Below are 17,192 nucleotides of genomic sequence, written 5' to 3' on the forward strand. Positions count from 1 at the left end.
GAAATCCACGCGAGCGTTGAAACCTCTTGGAGAGTCGGCGACGTATCACCTTCCAATTTCCGCCCTTTTCGACATTCCCAAGCGCACAAATATTGCACAGGTATCGCACAGGTATCGCACAGGTATCGCACAGGTATCGCACAGGTATCGCACAGGTCACCTCCCGGGCTGCACTGCATTCACTTCTCCGATTATGCACGCTGGGACGCACGGTCGGACGCACGGTCGGACGCACGCTCGGAGACGCACAAGCACGCACACTTTCCTAAAAATTCCGAAGAGTATCACTGGGGCTCGACGACACCACGCTGGCGTACTCGCGATGAAGCTCGTGATCGCGATTCGCGAGGAAGGAGGCGGAGGAAAGGATGGAGGAGAGGAGATGCACGCGGCACGAAGAAGCGCAGACTCGCTGGCCAAGCGAAGGTGTATGCACCTTTCGAAGGCTGCATGCGGCACGACGCTCAGGCGGCTCAGGACCTAGCCGGTTCTCAGGCTACGGCAGAGCGCGCTCTAGCGCCTGGAGAACGCTTATACCGGTTTTGCTCGCCGCCGGACAGGTATTCCCGACTCCGTTAACCGTCTTAATTGCGCTCATATTATCCACCCAGGGGGAGAGCCCAAGTTATTTGACACCACTATCCTCGAGGGATGATTAGGAAACTCGATCAATCTTCTGTCTCCGTTCTCTGGAAGCGAGTTAGCCGCGGGAAATGCATCGCTCCAAGGAATCTGGGAATCCACTCGGTATTCTTCGCTTTGCGAAAACTCCAGGGGTGTAGTTTGACGAAACGGTCGACACAGGATGCACAGTTCGGAGTTCACTGAATCACCCGATGGATTTTCCTCTCGACCACGTAATAAGGATTCACAATCGAGATGCGTCGGCAGGAAGCTGTGGACAATGCATCAAAGGTGATTTCACTTTCATGGTCATTCCTTCGAGTTTGGCCTTCGGTTAGTTAGCTGGCACGAGACGCGGGTGCAATGCAATAGCAAAAGGAGCGAGTAACACTGGCATCGTTCCAGCTTCGAACTGACGTGAGTTTGTTGGCTTCGCTTTACTCGAGGCAAGCCGGTGACCCCCTCCCTCTCTCCCTCTCTTTCTCGTTCCTTCTCGTTCCTTCTCGCTCCTTCTCTCTCCCTCATTACCGCTCCCTTCCTCTTTCCCTTTCTTTCCCTCGACATACCTCTTACCCTCCTCCACTTTCAGCTACGCGTTTCTACCTAACCGCCCCCTCCAGTTAGGTTGCCCCTCTAACGTTCCTGCAGACTGTCCCGTTTCGATGCACAGTACCCCCAAGTGCCTCTCCCTTCTTACCAAGCTTCTCTTCGTCGTCTTTCGCCTTCGCCTTCCTTTCTGTCCGGTGCTTCGGCCTCGTCTTCTCGTCGTCCCTTTCCTCCAGATGCTTCGCCTCTTTGTTCGTCGCCACAGATTCCGGCTGCCTTTTGTGTTTCCACGACTTTCTTCAGCTCCCTCAGTAGAATATCTCGAGTATAAATCGACGGAATCGATCGAAACTCGAACGTTGTTTCAACATTTAAATATAATATCTTCTTCGACTTTTCGCCGTCGACCTTCCTTTCAATTTTCCCTTTTCTCTCCTAATTCCAACAGTTTAATAATACAACTTTTTCCCATGACTCCTTTAATCCCGATTCCTTTCAATTCTTCTCATTTTTGCGTCACCATGTCTCGCCTTCCTTTACACGACTTTGCGACGTCCACTCGAAGCATACCTCTCTTTTCTCCGCCGCTTTGCGAATAGCTTTCTCCTCCTCTCGCTCACTCTTTCATTCACCTTCCCTCTCTGGCTACCACGATGTCGTCGCTCCTGCGTTCCCGGGATCACGTACATACCCAGCATTGAAGTCTCTCGACCACGCAGGCACGCTGCTCTTCGAGAGGCTGCCAGCTCGGACGCTTCTGTGCTTTCGCCACTCCCTCCTTGGCTGAACCGATTCGTAACGAGGAACTAAGCTTCGAAATTTCTTTCCTAACATTTTCATGTGTCAGGGCTCGGTCCGTGATTTCGGTGGAAAAGTCATCGCATAGACACGCTTTCATAAGTTCATCTTTACTGTATATACATATAGTATGCAAAAAATAACAAATTCCAATGGTACTTAATCGACAACTAAAGCGAATCCATAACGTAAAACAAGAACTCTGTTGTAATCATAGGGGCTAGGTATGAAATCTGAACCCTGATGTCAATGCCCACTTTTCAAAATAACACGATCTACAGGACCAGAAAATATCTCTATGTGGCGTGGTATAACACATGTACGCCAGCACAGGAAGACGAAATCCAGAGACTGTCGTTTCATGAAAAAGCAGCCACAGAACAATGCCCCGCCTCCTATGGTTAAGTTTCGAGAGGAAGCGATTCCAGTCCTAGGAATTTTCAGGACCATAGAATCCTCCCCCACTTTCGTTCTTAAATGACCAAAGGGCCGAAAGAGCTGTCTTTTTTCTCTGTGCGATGATTTCGTAAGAAAAAGGAAAAAGGGGTCTCTCAGCTATTATTCAAAAACAAAATATAAATTTTTCTAAAATTACCTAATGATGACTCCACTATGCGTGGATGTGAAAACCACGAAAAACTAATTACGTATTCAGACTAAATGAAGTTGTCGGTTCAATCGTTACCTGCAAAACAGAGTGGAAAGTCCAAGTCTGTGCACAAGGCAGAGCCAGCAGGCTCTGCAAGAATTGCAAGGAGTCCAGTTAACGTCGATCATTGTAAGTGCATTGACATACTAAGTAGCACGAAACTGAGGGTGAATCCCGACGCGATAGAAGGTGAACGATCCACGTCGAAAACGGTGGACAAACGCGATGAAAATTGTTGGCACAGCACACGATTGCTGTGCACCATGAGAACTGATGGCTGGAATGTGGTTTATCGGTGTCGGCACCTGATATCGAAGGCTTATCTCTTGCGTCTCGGTTCCTTCTATATACATATACATATATATGTATATGACCGTCTTCCCTATCTTTCGTGCGTATTCGAGCGTTCCCCTGTGTTGGGGGCCTGTTCGTTTCAAATTGACTCACAGCGGCTAAGAAGACACAGATAATAATCATTTATATTTCAAAATCAGTCGTTTAACATAGCCATTCGAATTTCTTTGGATGAACAGGCATAAGTTGCTAATCCTGTCAACCTACTTTGCTCAAAATCTGATAAAACGATAGAATTAGCCAAACTAATCCCAGCAAATTCTATACATACGTTCTATCCAAAAGTGAAAGATCCGCCCAATCAGTGGATAGTCTTTCTACATGACGATAACATGATATCCTGACCCTTCGATTGCACGCACGTGCCCGAACGAACAGTATGTTTGCAGGGAACACACGGTATGCGTGCACACCTGACAAGGCAAATAACACGATCAATCATGACTCATGATAGACGCAGGCGACCCGATCGATGAGACGCTCGTGACGAAGAAAACGACCAGAGGAAAAGGAGATCGTAACCTTCTTAGATTGATCTCTGCGAGGAAAAACACCTATGTAATCTGCGAAAGAGGAACGAGGTCATCGACAACGCACTCTTCTTAAGTAGATCCGAACCAGGACATCACTGACATTTTTTCTCCAACTTTAAGATACAGTAAGTAGTCAAATCGGTCTGAAAATTACATATCCTTGTGTTTCTATTATTTACAGGACGACTCAACTCCGTTGTGCACAATTCCGATTCGTCCTACAATCTAGGAAGTCCTATTTCACTTTCCCCGTTAGATGAGGATGAGACCTTAAGCTGGTGTGGGGGACGGCAGGCTTCCGGTGGTCAGGTGCGTGCCCCTGCGATTCGGTCGACAGGAAACGCAGGTGTGTACACAGTCGGGTGAATTCAACCAATTCACCCTACCTAGGGAGGTCCAACTAATCCAAAGGAGCGCTACGACCTGTTCTCGTAAAGCCAGTTTCACGCTGCATTCCATACCACGATGATTGAACATGGCCCACTTTTGAGGAAAAGTTTCGCATCATTTTCGTATTTCAAACTTTCAAACTTTCAAAATTTCAAAATTTCAAAATTTCAAATTTCAAAATTTCAAATTTCAAATTTCAAATTTCAAATTTCAAATTTTCAAATTTTCAAAATCACGAAAGCATGAGTCTAATCTTCAATCTCCATTTAATTTCCTCCGACAATAAAACATCCTTTCATGTCGCAACGCAAGTACTTACATAGTTTTATTTTGCGACATATCCCATTAATTGTTGCATCCTTTGTCAAGCAGTCTATTAATATACATATACTATCGATGGAACGACATTAATAGAGCTCCGATCGACTATCCACGAAAGCATAATTCCATTTTTTCTTCAATCAATGTGCAATTTTAGCCTTGAATCGGCAATCTACGAGCAAATGAAGAAAATGCGAGGGACAGGAGAGAACAGATTATCTCCTAATTGAAAGAGAAGCGACGATCAAAGAAGGAGAGGTCCTACTAAATGACAAGCGTAAATAACGTTGGGGGAAGAAACACGAACGTACAAAAGAGAGTACTTGATTAGATTTCAGAATTTTCGAGTTATTCTGAGCCGAAGAGCGCGGAACGAAAGCGCCGCTTTAACGGGTCGAACCACTTTCTGTGGCTCGTAAGAGCACTTAATGTACACATCTCGAGCACGAGTGCTCACACATATCGGTGTGGGTTGTTTCATACAACTCCGAAGACTTTTCGCTTTTCCACCGACTTGAAATTCAACCGTTTCTAGCGAGACTACGACTGCGGGGACCTCACTGAGAAGATCGACAATCGAACGTGACGAGTTTGGCAAAGCTCGACCAGCTAATTATGTATATGTATACCAGTACGTCTAATCCTCTTTCGCAATCATTCTCTCCGCGTGTCGTGATAATGGTGTCAATGTCAATCTACCAGAGATGCCTTTGAACGACGTTCAGCAAGCGCGAACGTCGACGATCCAGTTTTCAACGATGCGCGCAATACAAAGATTATCGAGCCTTCTGATTTTCTTCACGTAAACATTGACGCGAACAATCCGATCGAATCTGATACAGGGAAATATTCAACAGCAAGCAACCGTGAGGATTTCGGAGCTGCAAACAATCTCTCCGAGATGCGGGCGTGTTTGCAATATCTTCAAACGCGATGAAACTTCCACCTTCATCCAACGGTTGCGTGCACAGTTGAATGCAGGAGAATCATCCAGCATCGAATAAGGTCGAGGAGCCAAGACATGGATTAATCGTGGTTTTCGCGAGGTAAACGCAAATATCCGCGCGGCAAATAAAAGGCATCGAATCGATGAGCAATAGGAGAGACGGGCGTGCACGTCAATTCGACGATGCCGTCATCCTCGTTACAACACTCGCCCCTCCTTTGTCTCTTACGCGCTCATTTTCATCTTCGTTCCTTTCTCCCTCTACATGCACTTTACCTTTTATTTTGAACGCGTAGAGAGGGGAAGAAAGGACAGGGACGGGAAGAGAAAGAGAGAGGGAATGTTAGAGGATACATACATGGCCGAAACAGGAAACGCCATGGGAGAGTGAGCAATCGGTATTCCATGGCTGTGTCACGGAACACCTTCGCGAAACGCTGCCGTCGACGAGAACCGGACCTAGGCTGCAACGACTAGACCATCTACCTAATGTAGATAAATGCGCTACTGGGATCGATGCAACCAATTTATCAAAAATTCCTACAGCAATTTCTTATCTACGAAAATACTACAACTTGCTCGAATAAGGAATGATCCTATCCGCAGACTCGAAACATAATACGCAGAAGGAATGAAGCAATTGCAGGACCACGCGCAGATTTATCTATTCAGATGCAATTCCTGCAATTTAATTGCAGATTTTCAGTTCCAAGGAGAAGATGGATCTATTTCGAGGTAAGTGTTGGACCAGGAATACTGATGACACAGCGCGAAATCTTTTAAAGACAAAGGAGTCGACGAATGCAAATTCAGGCAGGGAGTTGAACGTGAAAAAATGTTACTTATGCGAGTAGGATCAAGACGGCGCGTGAGCATGAACGTGGATGACCGTCGCGTCACCTCGATATCGATTTCGTGAATGCAAATCGATACCCGTGGCTTGGATACCGAACACCAGAGACCGCAAATCATTGATTCGGTTACGAACCACGCTTATCATCGACAAAGACTTTCTTTTCTCGTACAGTGGATACTGTCAACTTGACAACAGAAATTGTCAATAGCCAATGAATGCAAAGAACAATCTATGGCAGGAATCTTGCTACATGCGTAGCAAGATAACGTCCGGAAGATGTCTTTTCAGGGAACAGTATTCTACTTGAAACAGGAAAGATTCGTAAAACACTGTAAAAATGTAGAAACGCTATTCAAGCGAAGCTGGCATTACAGCGATCGGAAAACGCATCGTTCAGGTTCGGATTGACTTATACACCAGCCAGCTGTTGGGTGTGTCACGAGCATGAAATGCCGACGAACCGACTACGCAGAGGTGTAGTCAGCTTTGAGGTCGGTAGAATAGAACCTCGTTGAAGAAATCTATCCAGAGATTTTTCAACCTTTTCAGTATCCTACCAAACTACATTTTTTTAATAGGAAAATTAAACAATAAGCTGCTCCGAAAACAATAATATGACCGTTTCGTTAAAATTCAATATGTAACTCAATACTCCGATTGACAGAAAGGAAAATGATGACTGGAGGAATACGATTCCACCCTTCTAAAAATTTGTTGAACAATAATAGAAGATTGTAAAGAATCCTGGGTGATTTGTTTAGGTAACAGAGATCCCTATAACGCCGTCACAGTGAGTACGCGTCGTTCATCGCGACATCTAACAGTCACCTGCAGAATTCTGTATGCACCGGTGAATCAAAACGGCATGAGCGTAGGTGCACTTGCCGAGAACTCGCGATCTACACCTACTATCTTCCTACGTTTCTAACATTCGAATACAAAACAATACAGTATGTGCATTTATCATGAGTAACTTCTAAAGCCAATAAAAATTGTGCTATACACAGTGGCCTGATACTAATCCAACAGCAAACAAATTTAACGATGGATTTATAGTATAGATTTGAGTATTCACCTGCAAATTGGCTTCTGATCGTCGCGTTCATCCGGTGTGTTGAGAAAATTCCCGTCATTCACCGCTGAAGATGTGGATCCTCGCGGCGATCTTGGCCCACCCTCCGGCTCTCCGATCAAAACTTCCGTTTGACCATTTTGAAAGGGGCTGCTGGCTCGTCGTTCTCCGACTCTTCCACCTTGCTCCGGTGTCTGCAATATGAGTCACAGTTTTTACAATAATAAAACACTGAACGGACGTATCGTTTTCCTCGTCTCGAGGAAATCTTTATAATTCGCGTTGGCGAGCGAAAATCGATACAAAACTATTGAATTCCTGGAAAACTGGAAAAGTCGAGTTAAACGTAATTTTTTGTACAACTGTCAGAAGAACTTCTCCAAATATTGTTCGTAACTGATTGTGCAGGAATGAATTAGAAGGATACTATATGTACGAGCTGCACGAACGAGCAATCATTTTTAGCTAGAAGGTGTAAAGATAGAAGCGAATGAGCCACCAGTCGCTTTCAAGGATATTAAAAACACCGATACGGCTTGCCGCTATTCATTATCTCGTACATACACCGTTTACCGCCAGCCGAGGTCATTGGAGAAATGACACTCTTCTAGGAAACGATGGAGAGAGGAAAAAAGTGAAAAAAGTGAAAAAAGTGAAAAAAGTGAAAAAAGTGAAAAAAGTTCCCTGGTACTAACCAAAAGATTTGTCTCCTCGGGGCAACTTTGCTGTTTCTCCAACGCGTCCTTTCCCTCTCGAGACTCCTTCGTGTCCTTCCTCGGATCCTTGGGAATCGTGCCGTTACTGAGTTTCCCGCTGCAAACGTTCGAGCTCTGTTCCCTGTAATAAAAATCGTTTTTCTTTTAGAGTGTGACACTTCAGTGCAACACAGTGGTGACTCGGTTGCCTAACAAAATTTTGTAGCATTTCCAAAATGTAAAACCCACATGCGGTTCGTGAGCCACGGTTTGGGATAGACCATAAATTAAGTTTCTTTTGATAAACCGGCATAAAATTATGCATTGCACAATTTCCATTAACTTGATCATATATTTCGTTAATGGACGACAAATCAGGGATCAAGAGTCAATTTATGGACTCCTCTGACACGGTAATGCTTTGGGAATAAAAACAACACGAAGCGACATGCGCGGTTGCATCGCAGTGGAATATCAATCCACGTCAATCACGATGCATCTCCCCATCCGGCTTGTAGCTCTATGTACTTCCTTTCTTTATTCACCTGCGAGTTTTCGCGTTTCTTTCGCGTTTCTTTCGCATTTCGTGTCACATGAGCATTACAAACTCTGATAACAACGAATTAGAACACCATTAAGAAAAAGGGGTATCACGACGAAATATGAAAAAGGAAAAAAAATTGAATCCAAGTGAAAAACGAATGACACTTACTTGTCGGCGAATGTCACCGTAATTTGGTTGCCCGTTGCATTTTTGCTCGTGCTGTCCCCACTCGTGGATGCGCCTGACTCGTTATTCTGTAGGCAGAAAACAATCAGCTGGTTTCACCTGTCGCACGTTTCGTCGCGAAAACAAAGAGGCCTTCGACCGATACACGCCGACCAATCGATGCCGCCCTTTTCCCACCGTTTCCCTTGGCAAACGACCACGGAAAATAGGGGCACGAGGCAGGAAGAAAAAAAAGAGGAGATGGGCAAGATATTCGCGCGCAACCTGTGGAATAGACGCGTCTTACGAGCAATGTTCATCCAAGGTCGTGCGTAATCATGCCAGCCGCTCACTCTGTTCATTTACTTTGCATTCCACATTTCATAAGCACGTAATCACCGATTCCCCACTGCTCTCTCAACTCGTTCTCTCAACTCGTTCTCGGTGGTCGAGTCTCGCGGAGACTTCGGCTCGTACACGGACACGCTTCTGATTAGAATGTTCGATAGAGAATCCAGGCGCAAACGCCGACGGAATGGAGAACTAATTGTTTGAATACAATGGAGACGCGCCATTGCAGTTTATCTCGTCATTGTCTCGTCCGTTTATCGAGAACGAGTTGAATCCGATTGTTCGATCGAGTCGATCGTGTGATCGAGCAGAAACGTTGTTTGGCCATTTATCCTGCACGATTAACGCGTCTCTCGGACCACTCGATTACACTTTCACACTGCTACTTTGCCCCGTGCTATTTGTCGCTTTCCGTACTTTTCAACGATTTGTGTATTCTAAAGTAATACTGTAATTCAATCGAAATGTCCGAACTAAAAAGGCAGCAGCATAATCGGTCATTAAAGGTACTTACCTGCTGGTGTAAAATCGCTTGAATGTCACGGGGCTGAATTCGCCAATGGGACGCCAGTTTCTGCAGTCTTTCTTTTGCGGGTCTGCAACCGATAAATGTTTCCTAGCGTTAGAACATGGTTCAAGGAAGCTTTCACGCTTGAAAACTACAGGAGATGGGCGAAACGTTTGAACTGTATAAATACCTTTCGACCGCGATGACCCAAGCCTCTCGCACTCGACCAGCGTTGAAGCCTTCCAGCTCTGCTGTCGAGAATTTCACACGAATAAGCCACGAGTGAATTAACATTTATACCTATTATTAGATCAATTCGAAAGATACTAGAGAATCTTTTGCTCAAATTTATCAAGCATTTTTCCTTATCCAAAGCAATAAGATACTTCTATTTAAAAACTGTTGCGATTACTTTATCTTCTCTTCTTATCTAGTTACTCCCCTTTTCATTAAACTCTCGTAAACCGCCAAAACCGTACCATTTTTAGCGTAAATGATATCTTCGTCACTCTCTTCGTCGTCTATAAACTTAATGGAAGACAAATCGAAATAGGTGGTCAAATCCTCGGACTGCTCGTCACTCGCCGGAAACTCGATAAACTTTGACTGATCATCGTCGATGAACTCATCTTCGATGAAGGTCTGTCCATCGAGTCCTAAGCGAGAGCACACACCACAGAGGATCATCTTACGGAAGAATTTCGACATTTTCGTGGATATTCTCGCAGGAAAACTGGGCTACATCTAACAACGAAGGGTGAAAGCATATTTTCTCGCGTTCTTCTGCTCTCTTCTTGCAAGTGCACTCATCTCGAGGATACGACCGTGTCAAAGTTTCTTTTTAAACGCAAGCAACGCGACGCAACGTACTAATTGTAACACAGTCACGGTAAATAACCAAACTTTTGAGAGCCGTTGAGTTTTTCGCGTCAAGATTCGCCGGCGGTGATCGTTTGGGACGAACAAACGCGAGTGAAATTTTCGGCCTTTGAGGAAAGTTTTCGAGAGAGGACACAACGACGCGCACGTGTCGCCAGACTATAGGAAATAAACTCGCCTCGGGGATGCGTCGAAAACGGATGAGACGACACGAGCGAACCAAGGAGTTTATATTTGGAACCGCGTACTAACCCCGAGAAAAATGACCGAGTAGTTCAACGCACCTTGCAACATCCATGCCACCATCTTATTCAAATTGAAAATATTACCTCTTACGAAAATTGAATTTTAGTAAAAAGTGTGTAGCAAAAAATGAGAATGCTATGAGAATCGAACACTATTTACAATTTTTTCGGTTTAATTAACTGGTTTGTCGAATTGTTTCTTTATTAAAGGCGCAGTCAATGAAAAAGTACAACCCTTGAAGTTGACAAAAAGTATCTGACAATGAGAGAAAGAAACGCGATCTTCCTTGATGCACCTTGCACTCACAGAAATTGTATCGCGTAAAAGACACTCGAGTTTCACGGTAACAACCACTGACCCGGAAACGGTCGGTAGTCAGCGGAATTTTCATTATTTTTCTATCGGGGACGATTCGCTAGCGAGTTGTCGGATAATAGAATTCAATATTAAACTCTGTACAAGGCAGCAGCGTAAATTGCAAATTGCAAATTATCTGCAAAATACTCGTGTAAACACACGTCTATATTATCCACGCGCTCGTACGAATTAATCGCTGCTCGATTAAAAATCAATTATACGTTCGTTTCAAAAAAATGATGGAATTCGAATGGAGAAAATATGTAAAGCGATTCTCGCGTGAACATCGCGTATAGAGAGATTGTTAGGTGAAACCCCCATTAACATGCAAATTCACCAGTTCATTGCATATGAGTCGTCATGTCCCGAAGTTAGTTTATTCGCCGCAATGAGAAGAAATTTGCAATAATACAGACAGAGCAGACGAATTTATTTCCCGTGTATGCCTGTGTTTTGGCACCGGGCCAGAATACGTTCAAATATCTTCCTGGCCGATCCAGAGAAAGTACGCCTCCTATTCTCGACGAAGATATTTTTCAAGGGCGACCCTCATACACCGCTGATGCACCGCTGTAAAGCAATGATGGCAAGTCAGTACGCGCTTTTAGACAGCATTCATATACTTCCTCTGTCTAATGTAACAATAAGCGATGATCGTTACGGCAGGGCTCATCTCGAATTCGTCGAATCGCGAATCAACGGCACGTTCGGCCCTGACTAGGCGACTGCACGCAGTTTTACGTGATATTTACTACTGGAAGTAAATCTCGGTACAGACATCCGTGCAATCGTGTTCTTTGGAATCGCGAGGGCGATTTTTCTTCGACGCGATTGCAACAACAACCAGCGACAGCCGTGCCTCCTCTCGGCATTGCGGCTTTTCTCGCGCGATTTCGCGCGGGATTCGCGCGGTATTTCGCGCTCGTCTGCTTTCCACCGAGCTACGTAAATTTCCCTCGCTCGAGCTTTGTCAAGCTGGAAAGCGTGACACGAAGACTGACCCAGATTTACCAAATTTTTTATTACGCTCTCTTATAACGCCACACTTTTTTCACGCTGGCGTTCGCGTTTCACCGTGCGGGTTAAAACGATTCGTTGAAAAAAATTGATCATCTCGCCTGCGCTTGCAACGGATTCCAGAAAATATTTCAACGCTCGATACCATGGAAATGAGTAGAGCTTATCTATTCCGAAGAATAGGTGAAACGCATGAAACACTAATTAGTCACTATGCACGACGTGCTGTATTATTTAGTGGATGAAACGAACGGATGAAAGGAGAAGTAGGTGAGCGAGAGACTCTACCGTTGAAAGCCACTGATTTAAATAATAATTTCCATCGCAACCACGTGTTTCCACTACCCCCAATTCTCCTAGCTCTTCTAGCGCTCCTATCTCCCAGTGGCGCAAATATTTTAGTAAGCTATCGCTACAGGGAATCGCATGGAAATCAGTAGATTACGCTTTAGGACATTTCTTGTTGCGAATGTGACCGGCGAAGCTGGTCACATTCGACGCATGAGCGCACGGATGCTGAACTGTACGTACGGTACACTATGCGCACATATGTATGTATGTATGGCGGGAAGGTTCGATCATAGTCGAGGTTCGCGTATTGCTTGACGCGCGGCCAGGCGAAAACCAGTTTTCTAACTGTACAGTCGCCCATTGGTGCACCGTACGTGTGCATGCTACACAACCGAATCGTGGAAGTCAGTTATTGTGTGGCTGACTCTTTGTACTCGCGGGACATCCGATGGTTTCACGCCCTTTAGTTGCAGGGAAGTCGGAACACTGCCATCGAGGATAACAACACGCAGCTTTTCCATTTTATACTGGGATCAAAGCTGTTGAGAAATTAACTGTTGGACAGGAACCAATGGTGGAGTTTTAACAGCGCAGAAGAAAGCCAGAGATGAAGACGTTTTACGATGGGGAAAAATAATAAAAATATCAGAGAATCTTTCTTCGGAAAAAGTTGCTTCCGCGCGTTTTTGACCGTACAAAATAAAATAAACTGACAATGCATCTGTAATAGCCTCATAGATTAATCTCATTAATCTCAACATGGGTCACGAAGGCGATCTTGGGTGAGCCACGAATTACATCATCGATAATGTGTAGACTGACTAGGTTCTTGCAGAGTCTAAAGAGGTTTTGCATAATTCCTCGTGTTTCCACGAATGAACACTAGGTCTAATGGAATTTCAAGTTGTAGAGGACGATTCCACAAGCTAGTTTCACCACTCAAAACACGATTTGATATGAGCAAATTTTCGGGAAAATTCCTGAATGAGTACCCGTGGAAATGAGAAAATACATAGAGACCTACGAAGAGAACTTATCGTCGCATCGTTTTGAAAAAATGCAAATTGATGAGATATCGAAAATCAGGATTCTGTGGGAAGGATGATGAGTTTCGTGAAATTTCTGAAATAGTTTCGTCTTTATCAGCGCGGAACGCGATGAGCTTCACTCGCTAGCTCCTCCTCGTGAAAGTAAATTCGATTAGTCTCGACCACTTTCCACTCGCTACGGGAGCAAATTCGATTGAGCCGCGATAAGATCGAGCCATTAGCAGCAGAAAACGCGTCATCTAAATTGCTTCGCGCGTCGCGTAATCTAGAGCATTCGTGGGGTCGTCTTGCAATCGAATAGGACTTTGAAAGGAAGCTGAATCGACGAGACGGACATCAGTCCGTTGTCTACTCGACGACCAATCCACGTCGCGTTCATCTGCATCCATTCAGCCGACTCAATTGACGCGGTCATCGTTTAAACGATTTCATTCTCTTCGAAAAATCAGTTGGAAATGTGAAGCACGACTTTTAGTCGAAACGCATCACCAATTTAATGATCGTTTCAACCATTTTAATATACCTACATATACAGTAGTAAAACAAAGGAAAAGGAAAGGAAAAGGAAAGGAAAAGGGAAGGAAAGGCCAGCCGAGAAGAATCGTCAATGTCCCACCTTCTAAAAATACCGAGCAAAATTCGTAGCATTTACGGGTTGACCCGATAACCGATGCGCACCAAGTATAAATATTTTCCAACAATCTATTTTTTCCCTCCCTTTCACCCTTCGTTTTCACGCCCCGTATCAGACACCTAGACATACATTCGCCACCATGTACGTGCGATACGCTTGCGCGTGTGCTCTTCTCTTTTTTCCTACTTCCTCCTCTTTCGACCGCTCACAACGGCATATCCAGTAATTGCACTGTACTTGCGATGCATGCAACTCTCTTCCCTATTTTCCACGTGGAACGTCCGCTCGAACCTGAATCACGAAAACTGATAGCCAGCGATTTTCAAACTTCAATTAACACCACTTTTATGGGCCATCATCATTCCTCCTCTTCTTCGACCCCCTCCCCCATCGCCATTACTCTCTAATAGCTCGCATTTTTTGAACCTTTGCAAAACTCTTCGACCGTTAAAGGTTGTCCCTTAGAAAGGTAAATTATCGGGAGATTGAAAAAGTCGTAAACCTAATTGCGCGATAATGTCTGTCGACTGTGGCAATTATGAACGCGTTACGCGCACATTAAGGTTGATAATGCTGGGAATTGCATTCGAAGTGCATCGTGAAACTATGAAATGCACAATAGCAGCCATTCGATGAAATGTAGTAAATAGAGGTAACGAACGCGGAAGAATTGGAATCAACGCTTTACTTGCTTCCTTAAAGCGCAATAGAGCAAGCGGAAATACAGTTCAGATATGTAATCACAGCTGACAATCTGCCATCTCTCTAACCTAGAAACTGCAACCGTGACGATCAATTCTTTCCTCTATTTTCCTGAATGAAACGTCGTCATTACTGTGTACCGCGCAAAATAATCGAAAGAGAGGGGGATAAGGCCCATATACCTACACATGACAAACACTAACGAAAGTAAATACATTCGATTACGCGGGCGACGAAACAGGAGCCTAAAAAGTAACGCCTCCTACGAAGGACAAGGTACGGAGGATACAGACCGAGAGGAGAAAATGAGAAAAAGTGATCACCTTCCGTATCGACGAGGATCCAAGCAGGCCGATCGATGATTAACGGTAATCGGTCAGAAATCGAGGAACGATTGCGAGTCTCGACGCTTGCGCATCCTCAGAGTCGTGGAACGCTCGTCCACGTAACACCAACCTGCCATCTGGATCGCTTTTCTCAACCGGTAAGGGAAGTCGACAAGCCGGACAAACGGATATAGAAGCACAACAGACACTCGCACGCACTCGCACGCACTCGCACGCACTCGCACAGGGCAGGATACACTCTGGACGACACCAATTACGATCGTCCTAGAAGAACGCACTACACTCAAGCACCGAAGCACACGCGCGAACGGAGTAACCACCGTGATACCTTCTGTCCAAGTTTCCGAATCCAAAGAATCCCTCCACCGATTCGCGGCAGGTACCGATGCACCGCGGAACCGCTGGCACGTATGGACGATTCCGTACTGGCCGAGGTTTCAGCGTGACAGCGCGAATACATTCGAAGGTTAGATTCGTTCTTGGTACCCGTGCGTACCACGGACCTCTCGCCGAGTTCTCCAGAGTCCCCTTCCCTCGACCATTTACCTGACCCTCTCCTCTGTTCCCCTCTAGCCCTACCATCACCGTCATCACAGACCTGGCCGTTTCCCTGGCGAACATCGGAATCGCACGAGGGAACACGGAATGTGCCGACGATTCAACCTGCTCGCATCATCAAATTCCTCTAGTTTAGCTAATTCAGATGGACACTTTTATATGATTACATCACATGTAGACGAAACCTGATGCTCAGATGCAGAGGAATCTTGATTGCACCCTCTAGGCTTTCTAGTTGTGAACGCGACAATTTCATTGGTACACAATGAAATAGAAATGACGCGAGTGAATAGACGACACTATTAAAGAAATTGAAATTCTATTGAGCCCGAATCTGTCACAGATCCCGTAATTCTCATTCATCGATATACGTGTGGGAAGAGATTCGTGGAAAACACTCACCCATTCGATTTCCGCTTCTTCTCCGTACCCGCAAACATATCGTCCTTGACTCGATGCACTAAGAAAAAGAGTAATAGAATTAACAACTAAAAATAGTCTGGATTAACGGATAAATTGATTGATTGTTAACTGTCATGTACCTGGTACATGTACTGAATGACCTCCGACTGACTGGCATTTTCCAACGTACTACCATTGACTTGTAGAATTTCATCGGCCACGTCCAATGTATCGGCGTTGTCGGCCGGTGAACCTGCGCCATCATTCAAACGATTTCAAACTTAATAAGTGCGCGTTGCGAAGTCACTGTAAACTTTTCAGGGAGATCCCTAACTGTACTAATGCATAATTAATAGGAAAGGAAAGCATTTAAGTTTTCGAGGAAAAGAAAACCACTGATATTTTATATCACGCAATCTCAGACATTCCCAGATATACCATTTGTCATTAAAAATGAAATATACAGGAAGAAAAGGAGCAAGAAAGCACTAGAAATATAATTACACTTTTAGTCACTGTTAAGAACGACAATTATACAGAATTCCTCCCTTCGCAACTCACGTCTAGTCGTGCTTTCTATTTCAAACATATTTGCTTGACGGAATTGATCGATGGGCGTATTATATATTATTGGAATTATGAAATAAAATAGCTACGCAAAATTATTTCTCTATTTTCTATTTTAGCGCTGTCAATTTGCTTACGGATCGTTCGTTTACTGAAAATGATAGGTATTGTTTCACTCTACACCATGTCGAGCAGCCAATTAATTTCATTTGATTAGGTATAGAAGAAATACTCACCGTACAACTTGATCTTGTCATTGTGATTGATTAGTATGATAATATATCCTCCTAGATCGACCATTTTAGCTGGCCTTCGATGGTAGACGTTGGTCTACTCGATTACAAGTGGAGAGTGAGAGCGTTGACACGACGCGACGCGACGCGCACTATTTCAACCCCATCATCATCACCGAAAAAATGATTCGCCGACATTAACGTCGTTACCGCGTGCCATTCTTCTCGTATCCTCTCGCATCTTTGCGTTCGATGGCACTATCGACCTCGCGCGTGACCTACTTTTCACTCCGCGACAATACCTTCGTTTCTTTAAACGCACAAACACATACCGCTCTTGTTTTTCCTTCGACTTCAGATTTCGAACGGTCCTGACTACTCGTGACACAGTTTCCGATCGATCGATCGTGATTGGTGAACGAGTAGCCCGGGAATTTCAAACTTCACTAATAATTTCTCAGTGGTAGTTCGGTCTGTTGCGTAAACTGGTTTACGGCTAAGAACAGCCTAGGAGGGAACATCGATATCGTCACAGTTTGCTGGAAAATCGAAAGATCC

At 44.7% G+C, this 17,192-nt stretch overlaps 1 protein-coding gene across 2 annotated transcripts in view; it reads right to left on the reverse strand.

Moving 5' to 3' along the window:
- Nucleotides 1–16,841, reverse strand: part of LOC143184791 (uncharacterized) — a 29,457-nt gene extending 12,616 nt beyond the window's left edge. Inside the window, exons 1-8 of one of the 2 annotated variants that reach the window (XM_076387258.1) lie at nucleotides 16,638–16,841; nucleotides 15,975–16,087; nucleotides 15,835–15,892; nucleotides 9,543–9,600; nucleotides 9,359–9,440; nucleotides 8,497–8,582; nucleotides 7,785–7,926; nucleotides 7,093–7,283 (exon numbers count right to left, since the gene is read on the reverse strand). In XM_076387258.1, coding sequence (XP_076243373.1) covers nucleotides 7,093–7,283; nucleotides 7,785–7,926; nucleotides 8,497–8,582; nucleotides 9,359–9,440; nucleotides 9,543–9,600; nucleotides 15,835–15,892; nucleotides 15,975–16,087; nucleotides 16,638–16,701 — 794 coding nt within the window. In that variant the 5' untranslated portion in view covers nucleotides 16,702–16,841. Of the gene's footprint in view, nucleotides 1–7,092; nucleotides 7,284–7,784; nucleotides 7,927–8,496; nucleotides 8,583–9,358; nucleotides 9,441–9,542; nucleotides 9,604–15,834; nucleotides 15,893–15,974; nucleotides 16,088–16,637 lie in introns of both variants that reach the window. The other variant, XM_076387257.1, reaches the window with a different exon arrangement.
- Between the last annotated feature and the right edge of the window lie 351 nt (nucleotides 16,842–17,192).

This window comes from Calliopsis andreniformis, chromosome 10, assembly GCF_051401765.1.
Source record: "Calliopsis andreniformis isolate RMS-2024a chromosome 10, iyCalAndr_principal, whole genome shotgun sequence".
NCBI classification, from domain to species: domain Eukaryota; kingdom Metazoa; phylum Arthropoda; class Insecta; order Hymenoptera; family Andrenidae; genus Calliopsis; species Calliopsis andreniformis.